Source organism: Phyllostomus hastatus, unplaced genomic scaffold, assembly GCF_019186645.2.
Source record: "Phyllostomus hastatus isolate PE091 unplaced genomic scaffold, TTU_PhHast_1.1 phas_contig_58, whole genome shotgun sequence".
NCBI lineage: Eukaryota > Metazoa > Chordata > Mammalia > Chiroptera > Phyllostomidae > Phyllostomus > Phyllostomus hastatus.
Genome location: NW_025333916.1, coordinates 59,119,416 through 59,134,895, shown reverse-complemented (window position 1 = coordinate 59,134,895; position 15,480 = coordinate 59,119,416). Strand labels below are relative to the sequence as shown.

The 15,480-nt window shown below is 44.2% G+C and overlaps 1 protein-coding gene across 2 annotated transcripts in view; it reads left to right on the top strand.

Annotated features, from left to right (window-relative positions):
* C6 (complement C6) overlaps positions 1–15,480 on the top strand; it is a 61,107-nt gene that overhangs the window by 31,634 nt on the left and 13,993 nt on the right. For both annotated transcript variants that reach the window (XM_045847847.1, XM_045847848.1), the window contains exons 9-15: positions 5,440–5,562; positions 8,789–8,955; positions 10,367–10,592; positions 11,460–11,631; positions 11,936–12,047; positions 13,604–13,736; positions 14,649–14,837. In XM_045847847.1, coding sequence (XP_045703803.1) covers positions 5,440–5,562; positions 8,789–8,955; positions 10,367–10,592; positions 11,460–11,631; positions 11,936–12,047; positions 13,604–13,736; positions 14,649–14,837 — 1,122 coding nt within the window. The remainder of the gene's footprint in view (positions 1–5,439; positions 5,563–8,788; positions 8,956–10,366; positions 10,593–11,459; positions 11,632–11,935; positions 12,048–13,603; positions 13,737–14,648; positions 14,838–15,480) is intronic.

The window sequence follows — 15,480 nt, the reverse complement described above, 5'->3', positions numbered from 1 at the left end:
ATAAGGAAAACAAAAATTTAGAAACAAAAAAACAACCAGTACTGACAGAAAATTGAACTGCATGGAAGTCTGACAACCAAGGAATGAAAGTAGACACATTCATCCAGACCAGTAGGAGGGGGGGTGTTGGGTGGCTGGGCGGAGAGGAGTTGCGGTAGGGTGGCTGGTGGATCCTGGGAGTGCAAGATGGCAGCGGATGGACCCAGCAAGGCAGCAGATTGTGGAGGGGCACGGCATCTCCAGTCCCACATTCCCACGCAGATAAACCAGGTGAAACTGGGAAGGGAGACAGACCACTCAACCCAGGGTCCCAGCTCAGGGAAATAAAGCCTCAAAACACCAGTTGAAAACACCTGTGGCAGGAGAGACTCCCAGACACACAAGTGAGTTTGTTGGAGAGATCCACAGGGTCCTAGAACATGCACAAGCCCACCCACCCAGGATTCAGCACCAGAAGGGCCCAATTTGCTTGTGGGTAGCAGGGGAAGTGACTGAAATCTGGCAGAGAGTGGAGCCAGCGGCACTATTCCCTCTCAGACCCCTCCCCCACATATAGCATCACAACCCAGCAATGTGGGTTGCCCCACCCTGGCGAACACCTAAGGTTCCACCCTTTACTACATAACAGGCATGTCAAGACAAAAAAAAAAAAATCGCCCAAACAAAAGAACAGATCAAAGCTCCAGAAAAATTACAACTAAGCAATGAAGAGATAGCCAACCTATCAGATGCACAGTTCAAAACACTGGTAATCAGGCTGCTCATAGGATTGGTTGAATTTGGTTGCAAATTAGATGACAAAATGAAGGCTATGCTAAGTGAAATAAAGGAAGATGTACAGGGAACCAATAATGATGGGAAGGAAACTGGGACTCAAATCAATGGAGTGGAACAGAAGAAAGAAACATCTAATCAGAAAAAAATGAAGAAATAAGAATTCAAAAAAAAATGAAGAGAGGCTTAGGAACCCCCAGGACATCTTGGAATATTCCAATACCCAAATTATACAGGTACCAGAAGGAGAAGAGGAAGAGAAACAAGTGGAAAAGTTATTTGAACAAATAATAAAGGAGAACTTCCCCATTCTGGCAAAGGAAATAGACTTCCAGGAAGTCCAGGAAGCTCAGAGAGTCCCAAGAAGTTGGACCCAAGGAGTAACACACCAAGGCACATCATAATTGCATTAGCCAAGATTAAAGATAAGGAGAGAATCTTAAAAGCAGCAAGACAAAAGGAAAGAGTTACCTACAAAGGAGTGCCCATCAGACTGTCAGCTGATTTCTCAAAAGAGATCTTGCAGGCAAGAAGGGGCTGGAAAGAAGTATTCTAAGTCATGAAAGGCAAGGACCTACATCCCAGATTGCTCTACCCAGCCAAGCTTTCATTTAGAATGGAAGGGCAGATAAAGTGCTTCTCAGATAAGGTCAAGTTCAAAGAGTTCATCATCACCAAGCCCTTATTATATGAAATGTTAAAGGGACTTATCTAGGAAAAAGAAGATAAAAAAACATGTACCATTAAATGACAGCAAACTCACAATAATTAACAACCACACCTAAAACAAAACCAGCTAGCCAAACAACTGGAACAGGAACAGAACCAGAGAAATGGAGAACACATGGAGGGTTAGCAACAGGAGAGTGGGAGGAGCAGAGAGGGGCAAAAGGTACAGAGAATAAGTAGCATAGATGGTAGGTAGAAAATAGACAGGGGGAGGGTAAGAATAGTATGGGAAAAGTAGAAGCTAAAGAACTTATGACACATAGACATGAACTAGAGGGGAATGTGGGTAGGAGAGGGTGTGCAGGGTAGAGGGGAGTGAAGGGGGGGGGGAAATGAGACAATTATAATAGCATAACCAATAAAATATATTTAAAAAAAAGAAACCAAAAAAATCCAATTGACCACTTCCCGCCCAAAATCATAATTCTTGATCATGTAACTTTATACAAAAGAAACCAGGAATTAAAAGGACAACATCAGAGTCGATGGAGTGTCAGTTCCTCTGTTCTTACCTGTCGTATGACCAGCACTCATGTTTCCTGTGTCCTTCCAAACCTTAAGTGACCAGAGGTTGCTCATGATCTGCTCCCTAAGGGGGGAGTTGAGACAAATGTCTTTGAGAAGTACTTTCAGTACGAGGGTCTTAAAGGAATCTCACCTGGCAGAGTCAGTGAGGTCGAAAAGATTCATGCTGTGACACACTTTCCGCACCGCCTAACCTTCACGTTCACATCCACTGTCCTTTGCATGGAGCAGTGTTTGCGTGATGACGTGGATGTCTTCTGCCACTGAGAACAGCATCCACATCCACGCTGAGCAAACACGGTCGGGCGGAAGTCCCTGGCCCTTTCATTCACCCTTGGGACGAAATTATTCTGGTCGCCGCTGCTGTGGCCCAGAGGATAATTTTTCACTTGATGAGCTACAGTCGTCACGCCTTCAGAGCAAAGCCTCTCCAGGCTTAGAGATCAGGTCAGTTAAAGAACGATGTGAATCTTTAATCAACTCTCCAGCATTTTAATAGCGGAAGCCCCATAACCAAAATGAAGAGTGATGAGCTATACTTCCCTGTTGGAACATTCTCGCCTTCCATCTCCTTCTTTACACATGGAGACGGAGACTGACAGTCGGATATACAGAATAAGGGAAAGAAAGGGAGTTTGAGATGTGAGAGGAAACTGGAAATATATTACCATACACACACCTGCATACATACACACAAACACATATATGCTATATGTATATAGTGTTTATAGTGTGTATGAATGTATATTCAGTATAGTCAATAAAACAGTCATATTTGATGTTCTTAGATATATATTCTTATGTTTAATGAATAGATATTTTTATTCATTTCTCTGAGTCGCAGTAATAATATTGGTGCACAATTTTAATGATGGTTAAGATGAAGCACCCCAGACAGAAACAAATTTTAACAAGATAGAATTCTCCAGGGGATGTGCTTAACTGTTCCCCCCCCCCACTCTCTAGATAAATATATATGCTGGCCTCTTCCATTTCTCTCTTTCTATTCCTTCTCCCTTTACTTAGTCACAACATGGGACTGGAATGTGAGCTTGCCTTTTGTTTGCTTTGTCCAATAAGTATCACATCCCTTGTCTTTAATTTCAAAACATGACTTGAATAATTCCTAGCACTTTGTCTCTCTCAAGAAAAATAAACAAAGTTCAGTTGCTTTTCTGTTTGCATCCCTTGATTTATTCTATTGTTCAGTGTTCTCACAGTCAATTTAAACACTTGAATAAAAGTTGACATTGCTTCAGTGTGCAAGGTGAAAAGAATTTCAGTAATTTGGGGAAACATGAAACAACTGAAATACCATAATATGCAAAATGGTAATTTTAAACTCCTTTTGTTGAGGAGTCACGCCCTGCTCTTCATCTGAGGAGAAAATCAATTGCCTCACTATTGATTGGCATGACATTTTCCACTAGCACTATTGACCTTGGCCCGGTCAGAGCAGCTGAGGACGTTTCCAAAATGCTCGTCCCTGCGCCACATCTGAGGGGCACTCCGGTTAGAGGGCCAGTGCCGTGGCATCACACGGCTCCTTGGCCAGGGTGGACAGAGGTCCGGCGGCGGGCCAGAGAACACAGTGCGGGGAGGGAAAGGCTCCTGCAGAAATTCACGGATGAAGTCTTGACATTTTCATCACTTTATGGCCAACCCCAGGGCTCATAGGGAGGATTCTTTATTCAAATCTTCAAGGAGTCTCCTCTAACCCTCAGAAAAAGAAATTAGCTAAGCTTATGGCTAATTAACTATGTTACAATCAATGAATTGAGCGCATAAATTTCATTTTAACTTACAAATAATCGAAACCTAACTAAACAACAAGAACATATGGGAGTTACGTGCTATACATACAGTAAGTTCCTAACGTGGCCAACACATTTGATTTTGACCCACGTAGAAGAGCAATACTTCCAGGAGAAAAATGACTCATATTGATTGAGCTTGATCAAAAGGGCCATTTTTTTTCTTGTAAAGTTAAAGGTACAAAGTAAACATGAGGACTTCAAACCAAGAATTTTTTACTCCCAGCTTCTAACGCAGCTCTTCAAATGTGTCAAACTACTGAAAAAAACTATGGGAAAACCGTGAAATGGGCACAGCCCATACCCGTCTCCTCGGCCTCCTTCCTTGGCGAGCTCTGCCATTATTAGGCTTCAGTTTCAGCCTCACACCGGACTGGGCCTCAGCTCGAAACCTGCTCTTTCTTGCCTACGGTACCCTGCAACCCTAAATGTCTGTATTTGATGAACTACTTTGCTTTAAGGCACTTAAGAGCTGATATTAACAGCTCTGTCTCTCTTGTGCTTATGTTTTGCAAGGCAATCTTTAACTAAACTAAAAAAAAACTGGATTCTAAAATTGGTGTTTCAGGTCAGGTGGCTTGGGAAGCCGTTAAGAAAAAGGAAACGTTGATTCTTCCCAGGTGACCCCAGAGAGGCAGTACCACCTCGGCCTCCAGATGGCAAGACCTGTTTCCCCACAGCGTGGCCCCCTCACCCCTGATGCCCACACTGATGTGGAAGCCATTGAGAATAATGGCAAGCGTGGTGGTGGGAAAGAGTGGTTCAGGTGACAACATCTTCCACAAAGATGCTTGGAGTTTGGTAAAAGACAAGGACAATGAAGACTGAAGGTACTAGAGCTGGGTGGTCGCAGCCTCCGGGTACTGGAGTCTTTGTAAGACTCAGCAGACTGTGGAGAGGCATCGTCCTCCCAAAGCGGCGCTGGGAAACGAGGACGATAGTGCCAACCCCACCAGCTCCCACAGCTGAAGGGGTGGGGATGAGGACAGCGGGAAACATATCAAATTCAGGTGCAAATTCACATGAAAATGAGAGCACAGTCAGTGGGGACATTGAACAGAGGAGTTCATAGGTGAGAAGTCGGAATTTCTGAGAGCAAAACAAAAGGGATTTGGAGGTGCAGGTGGAGGCGGAGTGGGCCGCTGAGTCGGGGAGAGGAAGCACAGAGAGGTGTGAGAATGGGTGTTCGGGGAAGGAGGGCCGACCCACAGGATTGGCATTTTAGGTGACGAACAAGAAAAACGCAATGGACTAAGGTCTCAAACCTGAGTTGTGTGTGTGTGTGTTGGGGGGTGCTGTCAGTGGGGCACCGCACACAGTGTGTGTTCGTGTCTTGGTGTGCAGGCTGCACACAGTGGCGGTGCCCAGTAGGATGGGCAAGCTGGGAGGTTCGTTCTGTGTAAGCAACACAGAGAAGCCAACGTGACCCGCGAGGTAGGCTGCAGGGACCCCATCTCTTCTCCCCAGTGGGAGCCACCCAGCAGCCGCTGATGAGCGTGTGGGGCCCTGTGGCTCCGGGAGGGCCGGGCCCTCATGCTCTTCTTTGCCTTCTCCGTGGCGCATTCTCAGGAGTCTGTGTTTGTATTCCACTGCCTAGGTTTAACTGAGTCAGAAATTCAAAGTTGCATCCGGATCGAAACAAAGAGACGCATTCTTTTCGTTAAAACAACAACCGTGAGACACCAGTGCACCAAGAACAAGATGTCAGAGAAATACGAAGGTAACACACTCTCCCTTCGCAGCTTCCCTTGCGTGCCCTGTGGCTGACAGTAATTTAGGTACCACATCGCACAGGACTGTGCTGTCTTTAACGTCATGGATTTCATTTTTCTCCCTCAGAGCTCTGTGTGTGGTGGGAAGAGAGTGCTACACAAAATATCAGGAGCACCACTTGAAAGGGGGATTAGTGAAGGCTTTCATCTTAAGGTGTTTAATTTCGTTAACATTGACTGATTCTGTCCATGGACGGGACCCAATATTAGAGATCGTGATGTAAAGAGGAACGTGAGTCAGGCCTTCCTTACCAAGGAGCTTACAAAGTAATGATGTGTGTAAACAACCATTAAACATACAGACGGATAAAGGGCTAAGAGAGTGATATAAAAAAGCTCAGGCTCCAAGCCAGAACCCTGAGCGTTATGTCCCTTGTTTTCCCCTTGGCTTCAACGTGGCTTCTTCCTTACATCTGACAGAAGTTCTGTTCCGCTGGTTCTCCAGGGGGTGGCTCTCTAGTTTAGGGGTGATTTTGATGTGCTCGTGGGACAGGGTGAGCACAGTGGTCACCTACTCTGCCCTCTTGACCCTGAGTGCCAGCTTTTATTTCTCCCTCTTTCTAGCCTTCATGCCCACCAAGCAATCACTCTGCCTCCGTAATATTTCTCCCAGTTATCCCCATCTGCTTCCTGTTATTTCCAGGCACACCCCCCATTCATTATTTCCAACCTGGACCACCACAGAAGCCTCCTGACTGGCCCCTGGCCACGAGACTTGCCTTCCTCCAGTCTATTCCACACACTTTTTAGAGCTGTGCTCTTCAAGGCAAGTCATGGCAGGAAACTGATGCCGTAAGCACGTCATGGTTTCACAGAGCCTGTAAGAGAAGTTCCTGCCTCTTTTTCTCTGCCTGGCTAAACTGTAGGTCGTCCCCTAAATAAGTCCCATTCTCTCCTGTGCCTTGCCGTTATAAATAACTCCTTTCTCTGTAAAATTCTCTTATTCTCTTACGCCACCGGACTGACTGCTACTCATTCTGCTCAGGACAAAGGGAAGCAAAATCACAGAAACTTCCGAAATATGAAGCTAACTTTTTATGAAGAGTTAGGTAAGGAACACATAAAAATATGATATTCACTCTCATGATAAATAGAGAATTTAAAACCTCAGAGCATATAGATGGTCTCTGTGCAGATCTCACACTGAATTAAGCATGAGCAAAGTGAGCACTGGTTTGGCAACTTGCATTCATATTATATAATAAACAAATGGATCAAAAAACTATGGTACATTTACACAATGGAATTCTATGCAGCAGAAAGGAAGAAGGAGCTCCTACCCTTTGCAACAGCGTGGATGAAGCTGGAAAGCATTATACTAAGCCAAATAAGCCAGCCAGTGAAAGACAAATACCATATGATCTCACCTTTAACAGGAACCTAAACAACAAAACAAAGAAACAAGCAAAATATAACCAAAGACACTGAAATAAAGAACAGACTGACAGTGTTCAGAGGGGAGAGGAGAGGGAATTTCAGGGGAATTTCAGGGGAAAAGGGGAAGGGTTTACAGGAACGAGTATAAAGGACACATGGACAAAAACTAGGGGCAGGTGGAAAAGGGAGGGAGGAGGGGAGGGCTTGGTGGGTGGGTTGGGATGGGAGTAAAAGATAGAAAATTGTACTGCAACAACAATTAAAATAAAATTTAAAAAAAGAAAAAAAAGAAAAAAGACAGCCAGAAAAGGAGAAAAGCATGCAAAACAGACAAATGACCTAGTAAAAGAATAGTTACATGTTCTATGCCAGCTTTACATGTAATGGAATAACTTAATAAGAATATAAATTCAATAACTTAAGAGCTCACAGACAAAAAATTAATTTTAAGAATTAAATAAAAAGGGAGACTTCAAAGCTAAGGTACAAGGACAAATAATAAAAAATATCACCATTATAGTTACAAATAAATTAGATGCTGTAAAGACAAAATTAATTGCCATATTTTAGAGACACTAATTCCCACATCTTTGATTATTCTTGTCATTCCATTTTCATTAGATTTTTAAAGTAATTGTTAATATCTGAATTTTCTCTGCATTTATTATGAATTACTTTAAATATTTTCTATATGTAATTAACTATTAATTTTATTTTCTGACCATTTTTATTTTGTCATTGTTAATTGGTAGACGATATATTGGCAAATACTAATTTTTCTCCTATTTGTATATGAAAATAAATACAAAAATCTTTCAAATTTTATTTTCATTACTCTGTATTATTTTACATGCCTCGATGTGAAAAATATACTACTCTTCATAGGGAGGGTATTTCACCCATTGCTCCAACCATTCCAGACTATTTTATAACAGGGGCATGGCTAATCCTTCCTGGCACTGAAGAATCAACATCATATTAATGGCATTCACTATTACCCATATCACTAGCCTGCTTTTCACTTCATTTCCTTTCTTATTACAATTTCTTCTTACTCAGTTCCTATTCTTTTAGTTACAGACACCATTGGTTAAGAGGGATTGTTCTGAAAATGTGTAGAAAAATCTGTGCCATGTACATTCAATGTCACTGCTTCCAAAGAAACATCGTGCCAACTCTTAACTTGAGGTTTAATTTCTTTTTTTTTTCCTTTAGTTAGTTGTGCTTGTATTCCTGTCTTTCAGCTTAAAAGTGCTCTGTCGCCTTCTTTCCATAACTGGAAGTCTCCAGCAGGCAGTCAGAGGGCTGGCCCACAGAAGCCAGGGGGTTCATACCATCCCCAGGCGCCCAAGGCATGCACTGATACACATCAGAAGTGGGTTCTGGCGTCAGGGCGCAGGGAGCGGTGTCCTCAGGACTTGGGCTGCATTTGCATCCCAGCCCCCCACTCCCCCTTAGTCACTCACCACGCATTCTGGGCCAAACTGCTAGCCTTTAATGTCCTTGTTTATAGCAATACCTACTTCTCAGGATTGTTGGAAGAATTACGTAAGATAATGTCTTCAAAGCACCTGGCATATATACACGAGCTACTTAATAAATGGTAGCTCTTGGCACTGTTGTTATCATTGCTGTTATTAAACTCTCTGCAGGATTGAGGAGCAGTGTTCTCCTGCTTTTCACTTAACTGAATGGAGCTACGTGACCATACCATCTACTTTTGTGCAAACAGGCTTTTCTTTAAAGGTTGAATTTGCAGTGGAATTACATGAGTGATTTTCTTAACGCATCTTGCAGGTTCGATGATGCAGGGAGCAGAGAAATCCATCTCCATGGTTCAAGGAGGGAGGAGTAAGGAGGCAGCGAGTTTGGTGTGGGAGAAGGGGGCCTCGGGTCTCAATGAGAGGGCCTTTACTGAGTGGCTAGCATCGGTGAAGGATAATCCTGTCGTGATTGATTTCAAGGTAAGATGAAAAAGCAGTATGGCTGAAAGAGCTAAAGTAGTTCTCCAGCAGCCCACAAATGTCACACTATTCCTTTTCCATTTCTCTCTCAGATGCTAAAGGAAATGTCTTCTTTACTGTGTATTGCACAATGGGCCTTTTCTTAAATGTTAAATTACATGTCTATTGCTTTTGCTATTCAAAAGCATTCCCTAGTATAGTATTAAGAATTTCTATCATACATAGAATATCAGGAAAGGGAGTTTAGTGAATAAAACTGCTCAAATTTGCCGTGGGCAGTGTTCTTCATCTCCCCAATGTATACAATAAATTTGATTTCTGTAGTTTTTTTTTTTTTGCAACTCTTTATTTGACAAGCTTCCCTAAATCTCCATTTATGGCCCCATCGGATCAATAGGATTTGAGAGCGATTTGGCTTTCTGGTTCTCTCACCTTTGATTAAATTTACCAGTCTTGTATTTGTTGTAATTACATAAAAAATTGATTTTTATTATTTATGGAATACTTTGCCCACATGTCAATCATAGGCCATTTAGAACCAGTTTTGCCTGAAACATAAGCTCCTTTTAAAATGTCTGCTAACAAGCTATTCTGCTTTCATTTAATTGAAGACAAAAAGGGCTCAATCATTATGAATGTAGAATAGTTTCCACGCAGCACGAAGATACATCAGGCTGTGGTGGGAGAACGAGACCCAGCCCCCATCTGGGCAGCTGTGAGTCATACACGGCACTAGACAGCCCTTCCTTTGGGGTTTTAAAATATTAACAGAATGAGCCCTGGTTTTGCGTTTGCCCCGTTACTTGTTACCATAATTCTTCCATTCTTCCTACCAGTGAGTTCATCTCTCTGCTTTCTCCCACTCTCCCTGTTCTCCCCTGGTTCCACCAAGGCCAGTGCAGCCCTGGAAAAACAAAGAACTCAGAAAGCCTCTCTTCATCCTCTCTGCATTTTTCTGCTCGGGTCAAACATAATGGGGTTTCGGCAGAGCATTCCTGAGCTGCTTAACTCGCGGTCACCCATCTCAGAATTTTGATGCATGCATTTGGTGCTTAGTAAATGACATGATGCAAGTCCAAGCAAGTGACACCTCCCCTGAGGCTTCCTCCACAGTAGAATTCCAGGGAAAGAATCCTCCAGGTACCTCACACCTGCCCTACTTTAGGGAATACAAAAGCAAGCTGATCTTGCTAGGAGCTGCCGCACCCATTGTAGAAGAGCAGGAAACCCCTCTGCCCCCCCTTTTTCTCCACTGGTTCAACTGCAGATGCACTATATTCTACCATAATCCCTTCGAAGTGTGGGGCTTTTCCACGCCTTGCCTCCCGTTCCGTGAAAATTGGGCAGTGATGACAACATGTGCAAAAGGGTGTCACCGTGACAGGACCTCCTCTCTGCGATCTGCTCTTAGCTCGCACCCATCACAGACTTGGTGAGAAACGTCGCCTGTGCCGTGACTAGACGGAACAACCTCCGGAAAGCTTTTCAAGAGTACGCAGCCAAGTTCGACCCTTGCCAGTGCGCTCCCTGCCCAAACAACGGCCGCCCCACACTCTCCGGGACCGAGTGTGTGTGTGTGTGCCAGAGCGGTACCTACGGTGACAACTGTGAGAGACGTGCCCCGGATTACAAATCTGGTAAGTGTCAATGACTGACTTGAGGCTGGCGCCTTTTCCCGTCCAAAAGATATGTGAGGTTGGTCCATTCGAACAAAAACACTTCTATTAGCATCTTCCACTTGGTGCAAACACAGGGGGAAATAGGCCTGTAAAAAAGCTAGATGCTAAGGTCAAACAGCCCTGGGATGTGTCTGCTGTGACCTCCCAATGATGTGGCCTTGGGAAAGTCACCTGGCCTCTCTGTGCCGCCATCTGTTCATCCATTGAACATGTCCAAAGATGTATCATGTATATGTGTGTGTGTGTATACACACACACATATAAAGGATACACAGCACAATGCCTAGGATATGAAATAAAATAATAGAAAATACGAAGTAAAAATGTGATAGTATCGTGATAAGCCTTTTTTATGTATTGTAATGTAGAGTGAAGGCGGCTTGGTGTTAGGGATACATTAAGCCAGAACCAAGGCTTTGTACACGACTAAGTAACATCCCTGGTTACCTGTAATTCTTCTTAGAAAGGGGAGGTATCGTGGGAGTAAGAAAGTATTGCATTGCCTTTAAACACATGGTTTGATATATATATTGTATTCAGAAGCAGTTCCTCTTGCTACACAGATGTATGCACTTAGCTGTGTGATAGGCGGCAGATAGTTGAAGATGATTCATAATCGTTGCCATGTGATCCAGGCTGTGGGAACAGGACAAGGACATCAGGCCATGTGTCAGGCCCTAATGTCTCCTTGCCCTCACAATAATCCTGTGATATTCCGCCAAGGGTGATACAGCTAAAAAGTGGGGAAACCAAGGTGGCCAGGTGCCAACGCCCTCACCCTCTCGGGCGCACTGTGATGTGTGGGTGGGTCTTCCCGCGGTCCAGACGCAGTGGACGGGAACTGGGGCTGCTGGTCGTCCTGGAGCCAGTGCGACGTCACGTACAAGAGGTCGAGAACCCGAGAATGCAACAACCCCGCCCAGCAGCGGGGAGGGAAGCCCTGCGAGGGCGACAGGCGGCAAGAGGAGCACTGCACGATTTCCATAATGGAGAGCAGGTAGGGAGGCAGGGTGGGTCACGGGAGAGGGCGGGTCCGCTCAGCTACCCGCTGACACCCGCAGTTAAGGGCTTAGTGTCCTACTGCTGAGTAAAGAAATCATTAGAGTTGTCTCTATTCCCACACAGCATGTTAGGGAGATATTGCATCTGCTGTTAGCCTTTTCTCTCATTTTTCATATATTACATATACACTATATAAGGTGTATGTATGCGTATGCCTGCACATATACGTAGACATGTGAATATGTGTTACAGACATTCATGTTTATTGTATTATGTACACCTTTGCTCTTCCCTGTTAGCGGACAGGCATGCATCCATGATGATGAATATGTGAGAGAAACCGACCTCCCGGACACAGAATCCGATACAGGGTGTCCTCAGCCGGTTCCTCCAGAAAATGGATTCATCCGAGTAAGCATCCTGACTTTCACTTTAGGTGTGGCATTCAAAAAGTAGAACTTAAAAAAAATATGTTTTTTTTAAACTTAGAGCTATTGTTTTCCTAGTTTGATAATCTTCTGTTGACTTAAAAAAGTAAAGAAAGAGACCTCTAGAAACGGTTGGCCACTCTTCCACCTTGAACTCCCTGGAGATGTCTCTATGCCTGGTGGTTAGGGCAAAGGCTGCAGGTTCCCCGTGTCCCCGGGCACTACTAATTCACGTGCTACTAGTACAGTCATGTGAGCGTGTGAATGGAGAGTGGAACTTAGCGCAACGGAGGTTTGGGTGATGGGTGAGAATCTGCAGCTGCGACCTGACCGTTCCGTTCTGAGTCTGAGCAGACTCATGGCCGACCTGAGCGTGCTGTCAGGGACACAGGCTGGTCTTGGCTGTAATTATAGGGGAGGTGTGTCCGTAATGACTTACTAACTTAGGAACCTATAGCACCCTTAACTAGTCAATACAATTTTAACATAATTAGTATACAATTAATCATTTCATTTTTTTTTCATTAAGCCACAGTATGTTGCTATGATTAAAAAAAAACAAATACAAGCCCTGGCTGGCATAGCTCAGTGGATTGAGCTTGGGCTGTGAACCCAAGTGTCGCAGGTTCGATTCCCAGTCAGGGTACATGCCTGGGTTGCAGGCCATGACCCCCAGCAACTGCACATTGATGTTTCTCTCTCTCTTTCTCCTTCCCTGCCCTGTCTAAAAATAAATAAATAAAATCTAATATATATATATATATATATATATATATATATATATATATATGGTCACACTAGTCAGACAGGTCTGTGCTTCAGTTATAAACTTTTAGGAGACAATTTAAAATGGAAAGATATGCTCCCTAAGCAATTTTAGCTTTCTTTTTGTTTTAATTTTACCTTTCTGTAAAAAAGCCTTTAAGTTAATTTTTTTCAACTGTATCATTTTATCTTGAAAATTTTAGTGCCCCCCTACACACATACATATGACAGTAGTTGTATTTTAATTACCCATAGTTGGGGAAATATATAAAGACCAATGGCTTACTAGGAATTAACACTTTTAAATGATTTGTAGTCAACCAGTCATCATAGCAACTGCATATGTTTGCATATGTAGGATACATTATATTTTCAGTTTATAGCCGCTAAAGGATTAAGCATATAGTTTTTCTTTTTCTTTTTTTTTTAATTATTGAAATAGTAGGCCATCCCATATACAGGGGAGCAAGTTTGTAAGGAAGAAAAAAAAAAGAATCCTAATCAATTTAGATGAGCACTGTGGAAGCTGGATTAGAAAAGGGACCAGTTAGGAAGTTGTCCTTGTAAGAGATAATAAACACCACGCACAAAGGTGGTGGTGACGGCAAAGGCGAGGGGAGCACGTGGAGAGACACCTGAAAGTCGAAACTGGGAGGTCTCTGCGACTGGGCAGAAACAGGGGTGAAGGAATAGAAAGGGCCCAGGATGACCCCACGGCGTTCAGAAATATTCTACGTGCCACTAATACCTTGCTGGCTTCGCTTCTGGTTCTAGAATGAAAAGAGACTGTACTCATTTGGGGAAGACGCTGAAATCGAGTGCTACACCGGATTCAGACTCGTTGGCTACCAGTACTTCCGCTGCCTGCCAGACAGGACCTGGAGACAAGCGGACGTGGAATGCCAGCGTGAGGACTGGGCACCTCTGTTGCGGGACTGCTCTAAGGGAAGGATGCGCCCAAAATGAATAGAGCAAAGTCACCGCCGTAGATCAGTCCATTTTACTGCTTTCTAACAATGCTGGTTAAAGCTTTAGCGAGGCAGCAAATAGGACTCATCAGCTAAAATTAGATTTCAAAGGATCTTCACGTTTCAGTTCTGCCCCTGCGTGTTAGCCTCATCCACACAGGATGGCAAAACCTGTGCTTACAGAGGAATCTGGGAAGTCTGCTCCCTGCATCTAATCAGGGGCATCTGCCTTGACTCCTGTACAAACTGATGCAAATGGATGAGTCCCAGGAAGACGATACTTAACACCCTGTATGTGTCAGAAATGGGATTTTACAGGAAATGCCGTTTTCTCCCTGGAGCACGTTTGCATCCTTGCCTGCAGGGGAGAGGAGGAGTTTGTAGGCTCCATACATGTCTGTGCCGTAGACGCATCAAAACGAAATTTGAGTAGGGTTTGCGTGGGGACTCCAAAGAGTTATCATGGGAGCCCAAAGAGTTATCATGGGACCCCATAAGGCAGAATTGAGATGAGTGTCAATTACAACGTCCTGCCTCTGCATCACTCGCAATGTGGTGACTCACTCTGGGGCAAACTAGAAGAGGAAAGAAGAAGAGATCCCAGTAATGCAATGAACGTTGGAAGTGGCTGGAGCCAGCTCCTTAGCAAGGGAACCTCAGATAAAGGAACTAGAGGGAGGTTTGCAGGGGAAGCCTGGGATCCTCCACCCCCAGGCTTTCTGATCAAAAGGCAGCATTAAAGCCGACCAAATGCAATAAACTGCATTGAAATCGCCTCTTGGGCTGCATAAAACCTGCCTACAATATTCCGAGCCCCACTAAACACATCGCGAATGTTTCTCTGCCCGCAGGAACCCAGTGCCTCAAGCCAGTTGTTCAGGACGTTCTGACACTGTCGCCATTTCAGACCTCGTATGACATTGGTACCTCCATTGAGCTAACCTGTCCCAAGGGCTTTGCCGTTTCCGGGCCATCGAGGTACACGTGCACAGAGGATTCCTGGGCACCGCCCGTTTCAGAGTCACTCACCTGTGACAACGGTGAGTAGCAGCAGCTCAGGACTCTGGGTCTGCCAAGGGCGCGCCTCTCAAGATCGGGGTACAGCTCCTCGCACGGTGCTGTGTGTCTCGAGAGTGTGTTTCGGGAGGACAAGGCAGGTCGTATAGAGAGAGAATGAGATCGCGTGTCATCCTGTGTAGGTGAAGAGGTCAGGCAGAAATGCGAAGTGACTGGCTAAGTGGATGTGTTCAAAGTTCAGAGATCGAGGTTGTTTTTCTTTCTCAGTGGACTTCAGTATTTTGAGGGAGTGCAAGTTCTCTCGTCTAAGCACAATCAGACTTGATGGTTAACTGAAAACTGGTTAAAGTAGAGCGCCATAAAAAAAAAAAAGCAGGGCACACTACTTTTCATTTATGGAAGCATTTTATTTTTACTTGACACATAGAAATGCACATGTATTCACCAACTTTCTGATGTAGGACCCAACTCTTATTTCTAATGAGTCTCCTAATTTGAGTTCTCAGACTTCTTCCTCATACAAAACAAATGCAAATCTCACCCCACACCAGGTTATCTCACGCCAGTTGTTCTGAAACAATTGTTTTTAACTCCAGGTGGGGCGTGTCTTCAAACTCAAGTGCCATCCCCTGATTCTGATGTCAATTAAGCTAGGGAGGGTCCAGT